General features: G+C 49.4%; 1 protein-coding gene across 3 annotated transcripts; it reads left to right on the top strand.

The window, feature by feature from the left end:
- Window positions 1–11005: 11005 nt before the first annotated feature.
- ACTR1B (actin related protein 1B) lies at window positions 11006–20737 on the top strand. Of its 3 annotated transcripts, none has more exons than XM_040267612.1 (11): window positions 11006–11349; window positions 13820–13884; window positions 15019–15094; window positions 16106–16231; window positions 16732–16856; window positions 17082–17298; window positions 17414–17506; window positions 17586–17760; window positions 19145–19206; window positions 19422–19462; window positions 19657–20737. In XM_040267612.1, the coding sequence occupies exons 1-11, from the start codon at window positions 11302–11304 to the stop codon at window positions 19757–19759; spliced, it is 1131 nt and encodes a 376-aa protein (XP_040123546.1). In that variant the 5' UTR covers window positions 11006–11301; the 3' UTR covers window positions 19760–20737. The 3 variants fall into 3 exon arrangements, with proteins under 3 accessions (XP_040123546.1, XP_040123547.1, XP_040123548.1); XM_040267614.1 differs by having other exon boundaries at window positions 11067–11349; window positions 16106–16337; XM_040267613.1 differs by lacking the exon at window positions 16106–16231.
- The last annotated feature ends 365 nt before the right edge of the window (window positions 20738–21102 follow it).

Genomic DNA, 21102 nt, shown 5'->3' with positions numbered 1-21102 from the left:
TAAATGGCAAACCATTCTAGTACTCTTGCCTAGAGAATCCCATGGACAGAGGAGCCTGGCAGGCTACAGTCCATGGGGTTGCAATAGTCTTAGCAACTAAACACAACTTAGTGACTAAACCAACCAACCAAACCAACCAACATCCATTTAGGATAAAACTCCCATTAACTAGAAAACAAAGAGAATTTTCTCAGTTTGATAAAGAGAATCTACAAAAGATCTAAAGTAACATCATCCAAACAAAATGGTAAAAGAGTGAATGTTTTCTCCCTAATCTCAGGATCAAAATAAAGATGTCCACTCTTACCACTCCCATTCAACTTTGTCCTAAAGGGTCTACCCATGCAGGAAGGCAATAAAAAGAAATAAAAGGCATACAGATTAGAAAGGAAGAAGTAAAACTGTCCTTATTCTTAGCTTACTTGATTATCCAGGTTAAAAAAAAAAATCTAAGAATTCCTAAGAAAAAAATAAATGAGTTTAGCAGGGCAGCAGGACACGTTTCTAAAACTAATTGTACTAAGAGAATGAAAAGACAAGCTACAAACCAGGAGAAAATATTTGCAAATAGACATGTAATAAAGGACGTGCATCTAAAATATACAAAGAGTTCTTAAAACTCAACAAGAAAACAACTCAATTTAAAAATGGGCAAAACCTGAACAGACACCTCATCATATTTGCTACACTATATAGGTAGCAAACATTCATATGAAAGATGGACAACATCATATGTCATTAAGAAATTACAAATTAAAACAACAATGAGATGCCACTGCACACCTATCAGAATGGCTACAGTCCAAAACACTGACAACATCAAATGCTGTAGGGGATGTGGAGAAACAGGAACTCTCATTCATTACTGATGGGAACAGCAACACTGATACAACCACTTTGCAACAAAGTTTAGCAGTTTCTTACAAAGCTAAACATAGGTTTACCATCCATCAGTTATATTCTGAGGTACTTAAACAAATGAGTTGAAATTGTATGCCCACATAAAAAGCTGCACATGGATGTTTACCACAGCTTTACTCATAATTGCCAAAAATTGGAAGCAACTTAGATGTCCTTCCATAGATGAATGGATAAACAAACTGCAAGGGACTTCCCTGGTGGTCCAGGGGTCAAGACTCTGTGCTGCCAACACCAAGGGCACAAGTTCGATCCTGGGTTGGGGAAGTTTTTAGTGCTGAGGGGTGCAGCGAAGAAAAAAAAAATGCAATACATCCAGACAATGGAATACTATTCAGCAATAGAAGAAATGAGTCTATAGAGTTACAAAAAGGTATGGAGGAGCCTTAAATGCATAATTTTAAGTGAGAGAAGTCAACCTGAAAAGACTACACACTGTATGACATTAGGTATAAAGGCAAAATCATATAGACAGATTAAAAAAAGGGGGGGGTCAATGTATGGCAAAACCAATACAGAATTGTAAAGTAAAATAAAAAATAAATTTAAAAAAAGAGGCGGGGGGGAGGAAGAGAGGAGTGAATATGTGGAAAGAGGAAATTCGTTTAAGGACATAAACTATTCTGAATGATACTGTAATGGTGGATACATTATGCATTTGTCAAAAACCCACAGAAAGTAAAACACGAAACATGAACCCTAATGTAACCCATGTGCTATGCTGTGCTCAGTAGCTCAGTCGTGTCTGACTCTCCGTGACCCCATGGACTGTAGCACACCAGGCTCCTCAGCCCATGGAATTTTCCAGGCAAGAACACTGGAGTGGGTTGTCATACCCTGCCCCAGGGTCTTCCCCACCCAGGGGTCCCATCCCCGTCTCCTGCATGGCCTGCACTGGCAGGTGGGTTCTTCACCGCTGACCACAGGGGAAGCAATGTAACCTATAGGCCTTAGTTAACAATAATGTATCAGTATTGGTTCATCAGTTGCAACATATGCATACAGTAATGCAAAATGTTAAGAACTGAGGAAATTGCAGCAAGGAAGGGTGGGCATTTATGGAGGCTGCAGTCCATGGGAACGCAAAGAGTCGGACACAACTGAGCGACTTCACTTTCACTTTTCCCTTTCATGAATTGGAGAAGGAAATGGCAACCCACTCCAGTGTTCTTGCCTGGAGAATCCCAGGGACAGGGGAGCCTGGTGGGCTGCCGTCTATGGGGTCACACAGAGTCGGACACGACTGAAGCGACTTAGCAGCAGCAGCAGCAGCAGCAGAGAAACTTTGTATTTTCTGCACAATTTTTTCTGTAAACCTAAATCTGCTGTAACTATAAAATCTATTGTTGTTTTTTAATCAATTTCATTTCTACCTATTGACAATGAATAATCAAAGTTTAAATTAGAGAAACAATACTAGCATCAAAAATATGAATTATTTAGGGATAAACCTGATGGAAGACTCTAAAATCTATACACCAAAAACTTTCAAAAGTAATAAAATGTATCTCACTCCTGGGTATACATCCAGAGAAAACTCTAATTTGAAAAGATATATGCATCACAGGGACCTCCCTGGTGATCCAGTGGATAAGACTTCACCTCCCAAGGCAGGGGGTATTGGGTTTGATCCCTAGTCAGAGAGCTAAAATCCCAAATGCCTCATGGGCAAAACACCAAAAAACATAAAACAGAAATAATGTTGTAACATGCATCCCAATCTTCACAGCAGCACTACTTAACAATAGGCAAGACACAGAAGCAACTTAAATATCCACCAAGATTTGGTCCTATATATATAGATTTCCCAGGTGGCATTAGTGGTAAAGAATCTGTCTGCAAGGTGGGAGGAAGGAACGTCGTTCAGTCGTGTCCGACTCTTTGCGACCCCATGGACTGTAGCCTACCAGGCTCCTCTGTCCATCGGATTTTCCAGGCAATAGTACTGGAGTGGATTGCCATTTCCTTCTCCAGCGGATCTTCCTGACCCAGGGATCGAACCCCGGTCTCCCACATTGTAGACAGACGCTTTACCGTCTGAGCCACCAGGGAAGTCAGACCTGGGTTCAATCCCTGGGTTGGGAAGATCCCCTGGAGAAGGGAAAGGCTACCCACTCCAGTATTCTGGCCTGGAGAATTCCATGGACTGTGTAGTCCATGGGGTTGCAAAGAGTCGGACACGACTGAGCGACTTTCACTTTCACTCCATGTTGGCTTCCCAGGTGGCATTAGTGGTAAAGAATCCACCTGCAAGGCAGAAGACACAGGAGAGGTGGGTTGGATTCCTGGATCAGGAAGATCCCCTGGAGCCGGAAGTGGCAACCCACTCCAGTATTCTTGCCTGGGAAATCCCATGTACAGAGGAGCTGGAGGGCTACAGTCCATGGAGTTGCAAAGAGTCAGTCATGTCTGAGCACACGCACACACACACACACACACAATGGAATACTACTCAGCCATAAAAATGAATGAAACAATGCGGCAACACAGATGAACCTAGAGACTATCATATTAAGTGAAGTAATTCAGACAAAGACAAATATCATGTGATATCACTTATATGTAGAATCTAAAATATAATACAAAGTAACTTATTTACAAAACAGAAACACAAAACAAACCTATGGTTACCAAAGGGAGAAAGAGGGAAATAAATTAGGAGTTTGGGACTGGCAAATATAAACTACTATTATAAAGTAATAACAAGGTCGTACTGTATAGCACAGGAAACTATATTCAATCTCGTGTGATAAACTGCAATAAAAAAGAATCTGGAAAAGAATATATACTTATACATATGCACATATATGTATATACAACTGAATCATTTTGCTGTATGCCAGAAACTAACACAACCCTGTAAACCAATTATATTTCAATAATAATAACAAAATTTAAAAGACTTGCCAGGAGAAATATCAATAACCTCAGATATGCAGATGACACCACCCTTATGGCAGAAAGTGAAGAGGAACTAAAAAGCCTCTTGATGAAAGTGAAAGAGAAGTGAAAAAGTTGGCTTAAAGCTCAACATTCAGAAAACGAAGATCATGGCCTCTGGTCCCATCACTTCATGGCAAATAGATGGGGGAACAGTGGAAACAGTGTCAGACTTTATTTTGGGGGGCTCCCAAATCACTGCAGATGGTGATTGCAGCCATGAAATTAAAAGACGCTTGCTCCTTGGAAGAAAAGTTATGACCAAACTAGACAGCATATTCAAAAGCAGAGACATTACTTTGCCAACAAAGGTCTGTCTAGTTAAGGCTACGGTTTTTCGCGTAGTCATGTGTGGATGTGAGAGTTGGACTGTGAAGCTGAGCACCGAAGAATTGATGCTTTTGAACTGTGGTGTTGGAGAAGACTCTTGAGAGTCCCTTGGACTGCAAGGAGATCCAACCAGTCCATTCTAAAGGAGATCAGTCCTGGGTGTTCTTTGGAAGGAATGATGCTAAAGCTGAAGCTCCAGTACTTTTAGCCACCTCATGCGAAGAGCTGACTCATTGGAAAAGACTCTGATGCTGGGAGGGATTGCGGGCAGGAGAAGGACGACAGAGGATGAGATGGCTGGATGGCATCACTGACTCGATGGATGTGAGTCTGGGTAAACTCCGCGGGGGAGTTGGTGATGGACAGGGAGGCCTGGCATGCTGCGATTCATGGGGTCGTAAAGAGTCAGACACGACTGAGCGACTGAACTGACTGAACTGAATATGAGGAGAGACACGCTTATGGATCAGAAGACATTATGTTAAGATGTTAACTCTCCTCAAACTGACCTATAGATTCAATGCAAAACCAATCAAAATTCCAAGAGGCTTCCTTGAAGATATGGAGAAGTTGATCCCCAAATTGTATGGAAGTCAAAGGATCCAGGTTTTTCAAAACAATTTGAAAAAGAACAAAAGAGGACTTAACATTATCTGATTTCAAGACAGAGAAAACGACAATGAATAAGACCATGTGGTACTGACACATAGATCAATGGGACAGAGTCCAGAAATAAATTCATATGCATGAGGACAACTGATAACTAACAAAGGTGTCAAATGACCTTTAACAGAATGTTCCTTGGGGGCCCTTCCTCAGGCACTCTCTAACACTGTCGTCCTGCTGACAAGAGTTCTGAGGACTCTTCACAAGCCGGACCCTGGCACTTAAGCTCACGGGTTTGTTATGCAAATACTTTTTCTTTTAAAAAGTAACATATCAAAAGCACTTCCCTGGTGGCACAGTGGATAGGAATCTTCGCCAATGCAGGGGACACGGGTTCAATCCCTTGTCCAGGAAGATCCCACGTGCCTTAGAACGACTAAGCCAGTGTGCCACAACTACTGAGCCTGTGCTCTAGGGCCTGCGAGCCACAACTAGTGAGCCCCTGTGTTGCAGCCACTGAAGCCCAAACACCTAGAGCCCGCATTCCCCAACAAGAGAAGACACCACAATGGGAACCCTGCACACTGCAACGAGAGTAGCCCCCACCTGCCGCAAATAGAGAAAGCCTGCACACAGCCACAGGGATCCAGCACAGCCAAAAATAATAAACAAGTAAACGATTTTTAAAAAGAAACTTGAAAAAAATGGGTAAAGGAACGGAATAGACATTTACCCAAAGAAGATATGCAAGTGGCCGATAAGCAAATTAAAAGCTATGCAACATCATGAATCACTGCAGAAATGCAAATCAAACCAATGGTGAGCTATGATCTCATACTCATGAGGATGGCTATAACACAAAACAAAACCCGAATATAACCACCATGGTGAAGCTGGGGAGAAACTGGAATCCTTGGGCACTGTTGCTGTGAATGAAAAATAACACATCCACTATGGAAAAGAGTATGGCTGTTCTTAAAGCAATCAAAAGCAGAATTTTAATATAATCCAGCAATCCCATCAGTCTGTTCAGTTCAGTTGCTCAGTCGTATCCGACTCTTTGCGACTCCATGGACTGCAGCACACCAGGCTTCCCTGTCTATCACCAATTCCTGGAGCTTGCTCAAATTCATGTCCATCTAGTCGGTGATGTCATCCAACCATCTCATCCTCTGACATCCCCTTCTCCTCCTGCCTTCAATCTTTCCCAGCATCACGGTCTTGGTCTTTTTTGATTGGTCGGTTCTTCACAAACTGACCAAAGTATTGGTGGCCAAAATATTGGATTTTCAGCTTCAGCATGAGTACTTCCAATGAATATTCTGGACTGATTTCCTTTCGGATTGACTGGCTTGATGTCCTTGCAGTCCAAGAGACTTTCAAGAGTCGTCTCCAACACCACAGTTCAAAAGCATCAATTCTTCAGCACTCAGCTTTCTTTATGGTCCAACTCTCACATCTATACATGACTACTGTAAAAAACCACAGCTTTGATTAGAGGGACCTTGGTCGGTAAAGTAATGTCTTTGCTTTTTAATATGTTGTCTAGGTTTGTCATAGCTATTCTTTCAAGGAGCAAGCGTCCTTTATTTCATGGCTGCAGTCACCATCTGCAGTGATTTTGGAACCCAAGAATATAGTCTGTCACTGTTTCCACTGTTTTCCCATCTTTTTGCTGTGAAGTGATGGGACAGGATGCCATGATCTTAGTTTTCTGAATGTTGAGCTTTAAGTCATCTTTTCACTCTCCTCTTTCACTTTCTTCAAGAGGCTATTTAGTTCCTCTTCCCTTTCTGCCATAAGAGTGGTGTCATCTGCATATCTGAGGTTATTGATGTTTCTCCCTGCTGTCCTGATTCTAGCTTGTGCTTCATCCAGTCCGGCATTAAACATGATGTCCTCTGCATATAAGTTAAATAAGCAGGGTGACAATATACAGCCTTGACATAGTCCTTCCCCTATTTGGAACCAATCTGTTGTTCCATGTCCAGTTATAACTGTTGCTTCTCAGGAGGCAGGTAAAGTGGTCTGGTATTCCCATCTCTTGAAGAATTTTCCACAGTTTGTTGTGATCCACACAGTCAAAGGCTTTGCCATAGTCAATGAAGCAGATGTTTTTCTGGAATTCTCTTGTTTTTTCTATGATCCAACAACGGACGTTGGCAATTTGATCTCTGGTTCCTCTGCCTTTTCTAAATCCAGCTTGAACATCTGAAAGTTCAAATTCACATATTGCTGAAACCCGGCTTGGAGAATTTTGAGCATCACTTTACCAGCGTGTGAGATGAGTGCAATTGTGCAGTAGTTTGAACATTCTTTGGCGTTGCCTTTCTTTGGGATTGGAATGAAAACTGGCCTTTTCCAGTCCTGTGGCCACTGCTGAGTTTTCCAAATTTGCTGGCATATTGAGTGCAGCACTTTTACAGCATCATCTTTTAGGGTTTGAAATAGCTCAGCTGGAATTCCATCACCTCCACTAGCTTTGTTCATAGTGATGCTTCCTAAGACCCACTTGACTGCACAGTCCAGGATGTCTGGCTCTAGGTGAGTGATAACACCATCATGGTTATCTGGGTCATGAAGATCTTTTTTGTACAGTTCTTCTGTGTATTCTTGCCACCTCTTCTTAATATCTTCTGCTTCTGTTAGGTGCATAACATTTCTGTCCTTTATTGTGCCCATCTTTGCATGGAATGTTTCTTGGGTATCTCAAATTTTCTTGAAGAGATCTCTAGTCTTTCCCATTCTGTTGTTTTCCTCTATTTCTTTGCCTTTATCACCGAGGAAGGCTTTCTTATCTCTCCTTGATATTCTTGGAACTCTGCATTCAGATGGATATATCTTTCCTTTTCTCCTTTGCTTTTTGCTTCTGTTCTTTTCTCAGCAATTTGTAAGGCCTCCTCAGCCAACTATTTTGCCTTTTTGCATTTCTTCTTCTTGGGAATGGTTTTGATCATCACCTTCTGTACAATGTTACCAACCTCTGTCCAAAGTTCTTCAGGCACTCTATCTATCAGATATAATCCCTTGGATCTCTTTGAAATTTCCACTGTATAATCATACAGGATTTGATTTAGGTCATACCTGAATGGTCTAGTGGTTTTCCCTACTTTCTTCAATTTAAGTCTGAATTTGGCAATAAGGAGTTCATGATCTGAGCCATAGTCAGTTCCCAGTCTTGTTTTTGCTGACTATATAGAGCTTCTCCATCTTCAGCTGCAAAGAATATAGTCAATCCTATTTCTGTATCAACCATCTGGTGATGTCCATGTGTAGAGTCTTCTCCTGTGTTGCTGGAAGAGGGTGTTTGCTATGACCAGTGCTTTCTTTTGCAAAACTCTGTTAGCCTTTTCCCTGCTTCATTCTGTACTCCAAGGCCAAATTTGCCTGTTACTCCAAGTATCTCTTGACTTCCTACTTTTGCATTCCAGTCCTCTGTGATGAAAAGGAAATATGTTGGGGTGTTAGTTCTAGAGGGTCCTGTAGGTCTTCATAGAACCATTCAACTTCAGCTTCTTCAGCGTTACTGGTTGGGGCATAGTCTTGGATTACTGTGATACTGAATTGTTTGCCTTGGAAACAAACAGAGATCATTCTGTTGTTTTTGAGATTGCATCCAAGTACTGCATTTCAGACTCTTTTGTTGACTATGAGGGCTACTCCATTTCTTCTAAGGGATTCTTGGCCACACTTGTAGATATAATGGTCATCTGAATTAAGTTCGCCCATTCCAGTCCATTTTAGTTCACTGATTCCTAAAATGTCTATGTTCACTCTTGCCATCTCCTGTTTGACCACTTTCAATTTACCTTGATTCGTGGACCTAACATTCCAGATTCCTATGCAATACTGTTCTTTATAGCATCAGACTTTATTTCCATCACCAGTCACAACCACAAATGGGTGTTCTTTTCACTTTGGCTCAGCCTCTTCATTCTTCCTGAAGCTATTTCTCCACTCTTCTCCAGTAGCATATTGGGCACCTACCAACCTGAGGAGTTCATCTTTCAGTATCATATCTTTTTGCCTCTTCATACAGTTCATGGGGTTCTCAAGGCAAGAATACTGAAGTGGCTTGCCATTCTCTTCTTCAGCATACCACGTTTTGTCAAAACTCTTCACCATGATCCATCCATCTTGGGTGGCCCTATCCAGCATGGCTCATAGTTTCATTAAGACAAGGCTGTGATCCAAGTGATCAGTTTAGTTAGTTTTCTCTGACTGTGGTTTCCATTCTGTCTTCCCTCTGATGGAGAAGGGTAAGAGGCTTGTGGGAGCCTCCTGATGGGAGGGACTAGTTGTGGGAATCTGAGTCTTGCTCTGATGGGCGGAGCCATGCTCAGTAAATCTTTAATCCAGTCCAATCCCATATCTTGTTCTATATCCCAGAGAATTGAAGGCAGAGTCTTGAAGAGGTATTTATACACCAGTGTTCACAGCAGTATTGCTTACAATAGCTAAAATGTGGAAGAGACCCAAGAATTCATCAACAGATGAATGGATAAGCAAAATGTAGTATGTACATATAATAGGATATACTTCAGCCATAAAAAGGAAGGAAATTCTGTCACATGGGAAATGGGAAGTTACTGTTTAATGAGTACAGCATTTCAGTGTTATAAGGTGAAAAATGCTATGGAGATAGATGGTGATAATTGTTGCACAATATTACAAATGTATTTAATACTGCTGAACCATACACTTTTAAATGAGTTAAGAAGAATCTTAAAAACAGTGGATATATGTATAACAGATTCACTTTGCTGTATACCTGAAACTGAACATTACAAACCAACTATACCCCAAATTAAAAGATTTAATGGGTTATGATGGTAAATTGTATGATGCATGGATTTTACCACAACTTAAAAATAAGGGGAAAGTAATATACACATGAACAGGGGCTTCCCAGGTAGCTCAGTGGTAAAGAATTTGCCTGCAAATGCAGAAGACGCAGGAGATGTGGGTTCAATCCCCGAGTCAGGAAGATCCTCTGGAGAAGAGAATGGCAATCCACTCCAGTACTCTGGCCTGGGAAATTCCATGGACAGAGCGGCCTGGCTGGCTACAGTCCGTCGGGCCACAGAATAGCTGGACACAACTGAGCAACTCAGCACCCATGCACAAATACATGAACAAATTAAAAAATTAAAATTCACATTGAACAAAGAATTTGCTCTTCATTCCCCCACCTTTGCCAGTGGTCCCCCTTCTGCATATTAAAAAGTCTTGAAGGTTCCTCAGACATTCTTCAGAGCCATTCACACATAAAACATTCTGGACACTGTGACTGCCTTTCTTTGCTTTGACTTAGCCATATGTCCTGATGTATTTCATATCAGATTATATAGAACTCCTTCATTATTTTAAACAGTTGCACGCTGACCCATTTTATGAACGCAGACACCAGATACAAATGAACACATAATTCTATTTGCAGAAAACTCCAAAATAGGCTAAACTAACCTGTGGTGACCTGTAGACTGGAGGATAGTGGTCCCTTTCGAGAAAGAAGAGGGCAGTGAGCAAGAGGGGTGGGAGGCTTGTGGAGTGCTGCTCATGCTGGTTTTTAAGCTCAGTATTCACAAGTTAATAATTTACTGAAATGTACACTTACGACTTCTGCACTTTCCTGTATGATGTTGTGCTTCAACTTGGCCAAATTTAATCTCACAGTCTAGTGGGAAAGTTCTATAGAGTGGCAAATAACTATGGCTCAGTCTGGTCAATGAATTCAGGACTGGGTATCTTGCCCTGTGGACCCCGGAGCAGTTGGAGGCTCCCCGCGTGCTCATCCCAGCTGCTGCCAACAGGATAACTGTTGGGCAAGGTTCACACGCGTTGAGGCTCCTCGGTTCCCGTATCTGTAAAATCGGGAAATAATACCCGAGTAATTGCAAAGGTGTAATATCTATGTAACATCTATGTAAAATGGGCAGAAGTGCTGCGCAAGCACTAAGCTGGTGCTCCACTCACTTCAGCTACCGTTATCACGAAATTCTCATTTTTATAAGAAAAGGATCTTCCTCAGTGCTCAATAAAGAAATGCTTTGTGTGAAAGATCCACCGCCAGCCTCCTTGGGGACCGCTCGCTGAGCAAAACAAGAGTCCAGGACGAGTGAACGATCAGCCCGCCGACTCCGACCGCGCCTTCTCTAAGCGCGGAGCGATGACGTCACCCGCACGCGCTGCAGCCTACCTTGGGGGCGCCCGGGCAGTTCTTCCCGGCGGCCTCCATTGGCCGGCTAGCACCCGACGGCCCCGCCCCTTTGCCCCGCGGGCCCCCGGCGCCCGGCGTCAATCTGCCTAGGTGGGAGCTGTGACTGGCCGCGGGGCCCGCCCTCTTGCAAGCCTCCGCCGGGCTCGCGTAGTCTGCGTGCTCGGGGTGGGAGGGGCGCAGCAGCGCGTTTGGAGCCGCGGTGGTCCCGGTCCGCCCGCCTGCCGGCCTGCCAGCCGTTGGTTACTACTGCAGGCCCGCCTGCTGGGCAGGGCCGGCCCGGCCCGGCCATGGAGTCCTACGATATCATCGCCAACCAGCCCGTGGTCATCGACAACGTGAGGCTTGGCAACCGGGGGGAGGGCGGGGGTGGAAGCGGCGAGGTCCGCAGGGACCCCCGCCCGTCTTGCCTGGTCCTCGGCTCGTTGCCGGCCCGCCACTCCTGCGGGCTGTCCCCACTTGGCCCTGTATCCCGGGCCGCGGGACCAGCCCGCCGCAAGCGTGGCAGAACCTGAGCAGGCGGGGAGGTCGGGAGAGGAAGGGGTCCCATATGTCTGGCAGCCCTTGATCAGCATCAAGAGAGCCGGGGTACAGCCGGGCGACCGACCGATGTGCCAGGCCCGGGGACTCACCCCGTACCCTTCTCCGTGGAGAGTAGGCTCACTGGACGGGTTTCCACCCCAGCCCTTTTACCTCTCCTCAGGCTTTGGCTACCCTCCTACTGGAGGAAAGACAGTGTTTGCCCCTTTGCACACTGCTGGTCCCATCTTTTGGGGACGCTTGACCTGCGGGCCTCTACAACAGCTCTTCCCAAGTGCTGCACCCCCAGGCAGCACCTCCAGGGTAGGCAGGCCCCACTACGCCCTTTTCCTGGGACTGGGGAAATGCACGTTAAGTTTTGCCAACCACATACCCGCCGCTGCCTGGCTGGGCACTCGCCTGCTATGACCCTTAAGCGCTCCCTGAGCCAAGCAGATGTTCCAGAGCTGGGAAGGCAGTGGAGAGAATTCAGGACCACTCTTCCCAGGACCTGTAAGCAGTTTGGGGGTCTTACTTGGAAACCTCAGAGAAAAGTTGCCTGGCTCCATCGTGGTCTTGTCCTTCAGCACCGTAGCTCAGCTCAGCACGCTTTCTGGTCTATAAAAAGAAGATGTAGGGCAGGGATCAGTGGATCTGCCCCTAGCTGAGTATCTGCCTCTGAACTGTGGGCCTTGGAGTTTTTAATAATGACTCACTGCTCTTTCTGGGATCTGTCTCCCTTGCACATGACCCCCATGTAATCTCTGAATGGCTCTCTGTTTTGGAGTAACCATGTGAGGGCCCTGTGTCACAGCAGGGGGTATTTAATAAGATGGCTGAAGCTGGGCTTGGGGATGCTCTCCATCAGGCTTCAGGAAGGATCAGCCACTTCCTTTCTTGGCAGGCTAATCAACAAGTTTATGAGTTTCAAGAACAACCTGCTTGGTCCCACTGGGCTGTGTCTTTCTCCTTTTAAAAAACTTTTTATTTTGTATTGCCTGTGTGCTCAGTCACTCAGTCATTTCTGACTCTTTGCGACCCTATGGGCTGTAGCCCACCAGGCTCCTCTGTCCATGGGATTCTCCAGGCAAGAATACTGGAGTGGGTTGCCATGCCTTCCTCCAGGGGCTCTTCCTGACCCAGGGATCAAACCCGCATCTCTTCTGTCTCCTGCTTTGGCAGGCGGGTTCTTTACCACGAACACCACACAAGAAGCCCATTTTGTATTGGAGAATAGCCAATTAAAAAACAATGTTCTGATAGTTTCAGGTGAACAGCAAAGGGACTCGGCCATATGTACACATGTATCCATTCTCCCCCAAACTCTAGGGTATGTTTATTTCTGCTCTGCAGGCCCCAAGGGTGGTGATGGGTGGTGGGGAGAGAGAGGTTGAGATGCTGATTTCTGCCGTGGGTGGGAGGTTTCTAGATACCAGGATCCCTTTAAAAGTCTCCATCCAGCTTCCATGCTGGAGCAGTGGCAGGACCAAGCTCTCCTCCTCTTGTCTCTGGGGAAGCCACTTGAGGAGGAGTGCTAGTTGGTCCCCATGCACCCAGTAATCTTCCCCAGCCAGTCCTGTTTGTGGTCCATAGCTACTGAGGGGAGTGGCCCATGCTTTTTCAAGCATGTTGAAAAAAGCCATAAGCAGCCAGCCTTAAGGGTTGCTTCTTGCTAAGGAGTCCTCCTGCCTGGAGCCGAGGCATAAGTGTGCCTAGGAGGGTGTACTCCATCTCCACACTGGTGACATTCTGGCTTGCATAATTCTTGGTGATGAGGGGCTGCCCTGTGCACTGTAGGATGTTTAGCTGCATCCCTAGCCTCTACCCACTAGATGGCAATAACAGCTTCTGCCCCCAGTCTTCAGACATTGTCAGATTTGGGGCTGCATGCATGCTCCATTGCTAAGTGGTGCCTGAATCTTGACGGCCCCATGGACTGCAGCCCACCAGGCTCCTCTGTCCATGGGATTTCCCAGGCAAGAATACTGGAGTGGGTTGCCATCTCCTTCTCCAGGGGATCTTCCCAACGCAGGGATTGACCCCACATCTCCTGCACTGGCAGACAGATTCTTTACCACTGAGCCACCTGGGAAGGCCTCAGATTAGGGGGATGAGATGCAAAGTTGCCCCTAGTTTTGAACCACTGGTGTACATGTAAATGGCCTTGCCCTCTTGGCAGGATCTCAGGCTTCCTTCCCAGGCTACTGTCAGGGGCAGCCCTCTCCACAGCAGGGCACCACCTTCATCTGGAGATGAATGTTGGAATCTAGCTGCTGTTTTTCTTTGCAGGGTTCCGGGGTGATCAAGGCTGGCTTTGCAGGAGACCAGATTCCCAAATACTGTTTTCCAAACTAGTAAGTGTTGCTCAGGCAGTATTCCTAATCCTTTGGTTTGCTTCTGGGGAGAACATGGGTCCTGTGTCACAACTCTCTTTGAGGCTAACTCTTGCCCCCCCCCGTAGGGGAAAACACCAGATTTGTGAATCTGGTACTGTGAAGGGCTATGGAAGGAGAAGACACTCTGGGCTTCCCCCACCCCTCCAGAGTCTGGTTTTGGTCCCTCCTGGAGCGGGAAAGGAGGAGCAACCACCAGCATCCCCCTGGGAACAAGGCATGGTAGCAGCAGCAAGAACACAAGAGAGACCTAAACCCAGAGGAGAAAGAATGGGGAGTTACTGCTGCTCCTTCCTCCCAGGAAATGCTCTCTTCAAGGGGGCTCATTTATTTTCAGGCTCTAGAAGATACGTTGTGCGGTCAGGGGGAATCCTTCCCTGCATGATGCCAGTGGTGGCAGAGGAGAGAGGGGAGTGAAACCCAGGGAAATTTGGGGGCACTCCACCGGCCGCTCAAGCCCATTGGGAAGTTTTCCCTTGATGGTGTTTTGTCGCAAATCCTGGAGGCCTTAGAGCTTAGTGGCCGAAGCCAGGGTAGGGAAGTCCTCAGGCCCCCTTGGCCATGTCAAGACAAAGCCTGCATGGGGTATCCAGGCCTCAGCTGTCCTTTCTGAACTCACCTGGAGTGTAATTAAAGGCTCCTCTTGACGTGCAGCAAAGTTGGGTCAGATTTTGGAATGGTAGCTCATCCACTCTGCCAAGAGCTGCATCTGTGTTTCAGAAGCCCTGGCAGGGAGAAGGACGGGATTGACTGAGAGAGGGGTAAAGGAAGGAGCTGTGGCCCTGCTTCCTGGGGCCACCCCACCTTGTTCTACCCCCGTGAAATCCACAGTGAGGGCTGAGTCATCATGGCTGCAGAAGCAGACCCTCTGCCAGGGCTGACATTCCAGACCTCTTGGCCCCCTCTGGGAGGGCTGGTGGGAAACGGCGGGAACCCCTTTTCTTCTGACCCTGAGTCTTCTGTCCTTCCAAGGCCTGCTCTTTGTTCCCATGGCCTGTAAGCCTAGGTTCTGACCATTGGAGTCGGACTTTGGTTTTCCTGGACTAGGCTCGGCTATGTCCCCTGCCCATCTCCCTGACTTTTCTGTCCCTGCAGTGTTGGGCGCCCCAAGCACATGCGGGTGATGGCTGGAGCCCTGGAAGGAGACCTCTTTATCGGACCAAAAGCAGAGGTAACATCTGTGGTGCCTGTCTTTGCCTGGGTTGAGGTCTTCTGTCCCAGGAGCCTCGGCTGGTGGTCAGAGGGCCCTGGGCCCTCTCTGGGACCACCTACTGGGTGTCATAAGCACTGTGGTCCATTTCTCTGTGAGATGGCCCAGGGTTCCTGTGTATGGTGACACAGTAAGACCACTTCCTGCCCCTTCCTTTAGAAGCCACAGAGGAAAGAACTGGTTAAAATGTAACTTTAAAGTCTCAGTCACTTGGACTGATGACTGATCGAGTGAGACAAGGCCAGCTCTGTGCTCCAGCTGAGGGGTTGGGGGCAGAGGCGGCGGGGAAGGGACTGCACAGCCAGGTGAGGCCCTTGGGACGAGGAGCGAGTGGGGCAGGGGTGGCAGGGACTAACCAGCAAGTGCAGTTTAGGCACCTGGGGAAGACAGGAAGGGGTGCTGAGGACCCAGAAAATGTGGTCAGCAGGAGCTGCAGCCGTGGGTGAGAGGCCAAATGGTGCTGGACAGAAGGACCGCGTTGTGGGGGGAAGTTGAAGGGAAGGTCTCTGCAAGACACACCTGTACTGGCCGAAGTGCTGGGAGGAGAGGTGGCAGCACGTGGCCGCAGGAGGGGGCCATATAGGACGGCTGTAGTAGGGTTGGCCGTCACAGAGGCTCCTGGCGCTGATGGGAACGGGAACTGAAGTGGTGGTGGAGCTGGCGGTCAGGCCGTGTGTGAGGCTGGAAGGGAGGGATGTGCTAGTAGTGAGTGTAGAGGACACAGGCCGTGGGGAAGGAATGGGGGAACTGTGGGGCTCAGGGGAGCATGCCACCACCCCCTGTGGTCCCGGTCTTCGAAACAGGCTGGACTCTCAGAGCCAGGGAAGCAATTGGACAGATGAACCCATGCTGGGTTGAGGATCTAAGGGGCACAGGGACCCCTGGTGAGCGGATGAAGGGGTGGCCCCCCGGAGGGCAGAGAACAGCTGCTGGGTGAGTGTCTGGTGCCACCTCCAGCCTCCCGGTCTGCAGGAGCACCGGGGGCTGCTGGCCATCCGCTACCCCATGGAGCACGGCGTGGTGAGGGACTGGAATGACATGGAGCGGATCTGGCAGTACGTCTACTCTAAGGACCAGCTGCAAACCTTCTCCGAGGAGGTGGGGCCGCGGCGCCCTCTCCCTGCCCTGCCTGCGGCGTCTGCGTCAGGCTTCCACACTTTCTCTGGCTCTTGTCTGGCATGAAGCCCCTGCCACCTTGCATTGTGTGGGTGTGGATCCCTGCCGTCCCTGAATTATGTGGGTGTGGGTCCCTGCCTCCCCTCCGCCCTGCATTGTGTGGGTGTGGGTCCCTGCCTCCCCTCCGCCCCGCATTGTATGGGTGTGGATCCCTGCTGTCCCTGAATTATGTGGGTGTGGATCCCTGCCGCCCTGCATTGTGTGGGGGTGGGTCCGCACAGCTAGCAGCAACCAAGTAGAATATTCCAGGGGGCGCTGGGTCTTTGGAAGACTCACTGCTGGCAGATGACGTGCTGGCGCCCTCGGAAGGGATGGGAGACGGCAGGTTCATGTGCTCCCGGGGTAGATGGCTCTCTGGAAAGATCCCGGCAGGGCCTGCAGGTTGCCTTTGCACCTGCCCGGAACTCTGCCATCTCCTGCAGCATCCTGTTCTTCTTACGGAAGCGCCGCTCAACCCGAGTAAGAACCGGGAGAAGGCGGCCGAGGTGTTCTTCGAGACCTTCAACGTGCCGGCCCTGTTCATCTCCATGCAGGCCGTGCTCAGCCTGTGAGTGCTCCCTCGGCCCTGGCCCTCGCGTCTCTGGCTTCCTGATGGGGCTGTAGCGGCGCCTGACTTCCCTGTACAAACAGCCTCCCGATGACCATCCCTATAGGGGGGCCCGTGGGTCCCTTTCTCAGACCGGATAATGCACACGCCCCGGGGTCCCTTCCAGGGGTGCGGAGGTCCCAGTGCCTTAGTGGCTGAGGTGAAGGGATGCTGACCTGGTGACAGGTACGCCACAGGACGCACGACGGGAGTGGTATTGGACTCGGGGGACGGGGTCACCCACGCCGTCCCCGTCTACGAGGGCTTCGCCATGCCGCACTCCATCATGCGGGTGGACATCGCAGGCCGCGACGTCTCCCGCTACCTCCGGCTGCTGCTGCGCAAGGAGGGGGCGGACTTTCACACCTCGGCTGAGTTTGAGGTCATCCGGACCATCAAAGAGGTGACGTGGGCAGGGAGTGGGGAAACGAGGGTGGTCGGACCCAGCATGAGGTTGAGCCCTGGGCGTGCGGGTCCCCGTGGCCACCTCCTGAGGGCCCTGTCTCTGCCCACCGCAGCGGGCCTGCTACCTGTCCATCAACCCCCAGAAGGATGAGGCTCTGGAGACAGAGAAGGTGCAGTACACCCTGCCCGACGGCAGCACGCTCAACGTAAGTTCAGGCCGGGCGCGGGCGGGTGGGGATGCCGGGGCTGGAAGAGGCGAGACTAACCTCATCTTGTGTTTCGAAGGTGGGACCAGCGCGGTTCCGGGCCCCTGAGCTGCTGTTCCAGCCAGACCTGATAGGGGATGAGAGTGAGGGACTCCATGAGGTGCTGGTCTTCGCCATCCACAAGTCTGACATGGATCTGCGCCGCACGCTGTTCGCCAACATCATGCTTTCCGGTGGCTCCACGCTTTTCAAAGGTACCTAGTTGGTCGGGATGGTATGGCTTGGAGGCCACAGGTAGTGGGGCCCTCAGACTGCACCCCAATTCCTGAAAGCCTGGGCCCATTTTCTGTGGGTTTTTTGGGTTTTCATTGAGGTTTTTTTTTTAAGGGATAGATTTGAAATTTAATTTTGTTTACAAATAGATGGTAAGTTTAATGAGGTCTAAAATGTATTTGATGAAGTCTGCCTTCTATTGACCTGGTCACCCAGTTCCCTCCCCACAGTTATTGTTAGTTGCTCATCTGTACCTAGATAAAGCATCCTTTTTACTCAGCCCTGGACTTTACTCTCTAGACTTTCCAGGTGGCTCAGTAGTAACAAATCAGCTTGCCAGTGTGGGAGATATGGGTTCAATCCATGGCTCAGGAAGATCCCTTGGAGAAGGAAATGGCAACCCACTCCAGTAGGCTAGCCTGGAGAATTCCATGGACAGAGGAGCCTGGTGGGCCACAGTCCATGGGGTTGCAAAGAGTCAGACCTGACTTAGCGACAGAGCAGGAACACAGAGAGCAGGAACACGAGCATACTCTCCAGCTCCACGCCCTGTGTTGTTGATTTTGCTCCACAGACGGCAGATGTTTGTGTAGGTTCTCTTTGTCTGGCCCTGAGGGCTGGATGTACCATTGAACCATTAACCTGCTGATGGCCTTGGAGATGGTGAAAAAAACCTGCCAATGGCCTTGGAGGTGGTGAAATTCTTTCTCATCACAAAAATGTTCCACTGGGTGATTGCACGCACTATCATTTCATGTAATGGGAAGATACCTGAAAGATAAACCCTAGGGATGGAATTGCTGAGTCAGGTAGATCTCACCAGTTTCCCTCCTGAGAGGCTCCCCAGTTACGGCAGTCCCCCAGCCCCATCCCAGCACTGTGCAAGACGTTTGCCTGTCTATTGGATGGAAGTGACTGCCTGTTCTCCTGACTCATCATTTGCCTTTGACTGCTTTTGGTGGTTTTGGCTCTGGAGTGTCAAGGGGGAGAGGGTAGGGGTCAGGCAGTGGTGGGTGACTTGGGGTTCCATCTTCTGCTACCTTCCTTCCTTCCTGAAGAGGGAAGCGGGCCCACCTGCAGGCACACTGCTGGATCTTTTCTGCCTTTGGTGTGGTTCTCTCCACCCTTGCTCCTGGCAAGAATGACTAAAACAAGGACTTCCCTGGTAGTCCAGTGGTTAAGACTGCACACTTCCACTGAGGGAGCATGGGTTCGATCCCTGGTCAGAGAACTAAGATCCCACATGCTGTGTGGCATGGCCAAACAATAAAATAGTAGCTTACAAAATAAAAAAAGTGGATGTGAGGGAGCTAGTGATGAGGGGTCAGATGTGGACCCTGGGTTCAGCCAGCCTTGTGTTCACAGGCTTTGGCGATCGATTACTAAGTGAAGTAAAGAAGCTTGCCCCAAAGGACGTCAAAATCAAGGTGAGGTTGTGGGGAGTCCCTGTAGGGCATGGGGGTGCTGGGCAACTTTGACCTGAGGAGGGAAGGGCAAGAAGCACCTTCAGATGTCCCCTGCCTTCACACCCAGCCTGGCCCTGCTGCCCTTCCTGCTCCGCAGGCACTGGGGGAAATGCCCCCAAGGCTGGGATGGGGGTGCTGGGAGGGCAGGGCAGTGACACTGTGCTTGTTGCCTCCAGATCTCGGCCCCTCAGGAACGGCTGTACTCCACGTGGATCGGGTAAGGTGGGGCCCAGAGCCGGGGCCCTGGGAAGAGGCCACTGTGCTCTGGACACTTTTTCCCGGGCTGGTCCAGGCCAGGTGGAGGGGGGCGGATGTCCCCCGCAGGTTAGAGAAGTGGAGTCCTGGGCGTCCAGGGCGGGCGGCTGGCTCAGCCCTCAGGTCCCCAAGAATGCTGTCCCTCCTTCCTCACAGGGGCTCTATCCTGGCCTCACTGGACACTTTTAAGAAGATGTGGGTATCCAAAAAGGAGTATGAAGAGGACGGCTCCCGGGCTATTCATCGAAAAACCTTCTAGTGGCCAAGGAGGAAGGCGTAGCTCTGGGAGGAAGGGGGAACCAGAGTCCTTAACCCTCTGTGGTTGGGTTCACAGGCAAGGCCTGGACCCCCCTGCACGCCCTGAACCCTGGGCAAGAGGTGCAACAGCGCTTCCCTGAAGCCTCCCCTACACACATGTGCACACGCGCACACATAACCCACATACACACACGGTCACAGTTAGCTGCATGGATGGGAGGCTGGAGCTGGAAGATAGGAATTGAGGGGCCCAGCTTTGGATGGTTCTGGGTGTCCCCCTTGGCAGAGCCATTTAGGCCCGTGGTTTTCTGCTTCCCTAAGCTCCAAAGCCAGACACCAGAACGCCCCCATTGCCTCTGACAGAACCCCTCCGAGAGTGCCTGGATGCCTGGGTGACTAGCCCTGGGGAGTGGGGGGGCCACCAGCAGTTCCCTTTGCTGTGTGACCGTTCCTTGGGCCACATCCTTGTTCTGACCCAACTGGGCAGCCCAGAAGGCCACACCTTGGCGTCCCTGACCCCCTCACGCTCTGTCCTCTCGTCTTCCCAGGTGGGTGCTTTGGTGTAGACTGAATTCTGGGCAGTCTTCCGACCCCAGTGAGGGGGTCTGGGCCAGGGTCCAACCCTGTGGAACCAGGACAGGATGCACGGGGTTTGGGCAGCCACAGCGGGTTGTGCGTTCTCCCCGTCAAAGCACTTCATGGACTTGCTGCTCCCTCTCCTTTACCCCAGTACCTGGGACAGGAAGGGTTAATGGTCTTCATTTGTCGAGGGGAAGCCACTTAATCAGGAGTCAGACCTAGAGGGAGAGGGGAGGCACATTTCCTCCTCCGACTTCTCCCACGAAAGAGGTCTTCATTTATCCAATGGCCAGGACCCCAATTTCCCCCTCCCACATACATACAATAACTTAACACAGTTGCCTGAAAAAACTTTTTGTAAGTCATTATAGTAATAATTATGGAAAAGGCCCAGTGCACAGCTCTGTTTTCATGTTTCTTTGCACTGTTTGCTCACACACCCCTGGGGACCAAAGCAGTGGGGCTCTGGTGGCGGCTCAGAAGCCTGCGATCTCAGCGGTTGGTGGGGAGACACAGCACGGGAGGCCCTGGAGTTTGGGTTCTCAGCCTGGTGGCACAATTCCCCAAGCTCATTACACGCCTGCTGCGGTGCACCAGGAGAAGCAGGTGGCAGGCTGCCCTCCTCCTCCTTATTCCCAGATGGGGCCCTTGTGGCAGGTGGGGCTTGGTGGGCCCGTGTTCTCACCTGTTCTGTTTGGAGCACCTCTGCTGCCTGGCTGCGATGAAGCCGAGGCCGACACACCAACACTGATGCAAGTTCCCAGT

The sequence above is a fragment of the Oryx dammah genome, unplaced genomic scaffold, assembly GCF_014754425.2.
Source record: "Oryx dammah isolate SB20612 unplaced genomic scaffold, SCBI_Odam_1.1 HiC_scaffold_25, whole genome shotgun sequence".
NCBI classification, from domain to species: Eukaryota; Metazoa; Chordata; class Mammalia; order Artiodactyla; family Bovidae; genus Oryx; species Oryx dammah.
The sequence above is the reverse complement of the archived record's forward strand: the minus strand, read 5'-3'. Positions and strand labels throughout refer to the sequence as shown.

Coding starts and splice junctions, on each gene's coding strand:
- ACTR1B (XM_040267612.1), top strand. CDS start 11,302: ATGGAGTCCTACGATATCATCGCCAACCAGCCCGTGGTCATCGACAAC. Junction 13,885..15,018: donor AAATACTGTTTTCCAAACTA/GTAAGTGTTGCT, acceptor CTGTCCCTGCAG/TGTTGGGCGCCCCAAGCACA. Junction 17,507..17,585: donor CCGACGGCAGCACGCTCAAC/GTAAGTTCAGGC, acceptor TGTGTTTCGAAG/GTGGGACCAGCGCGGTTCCG.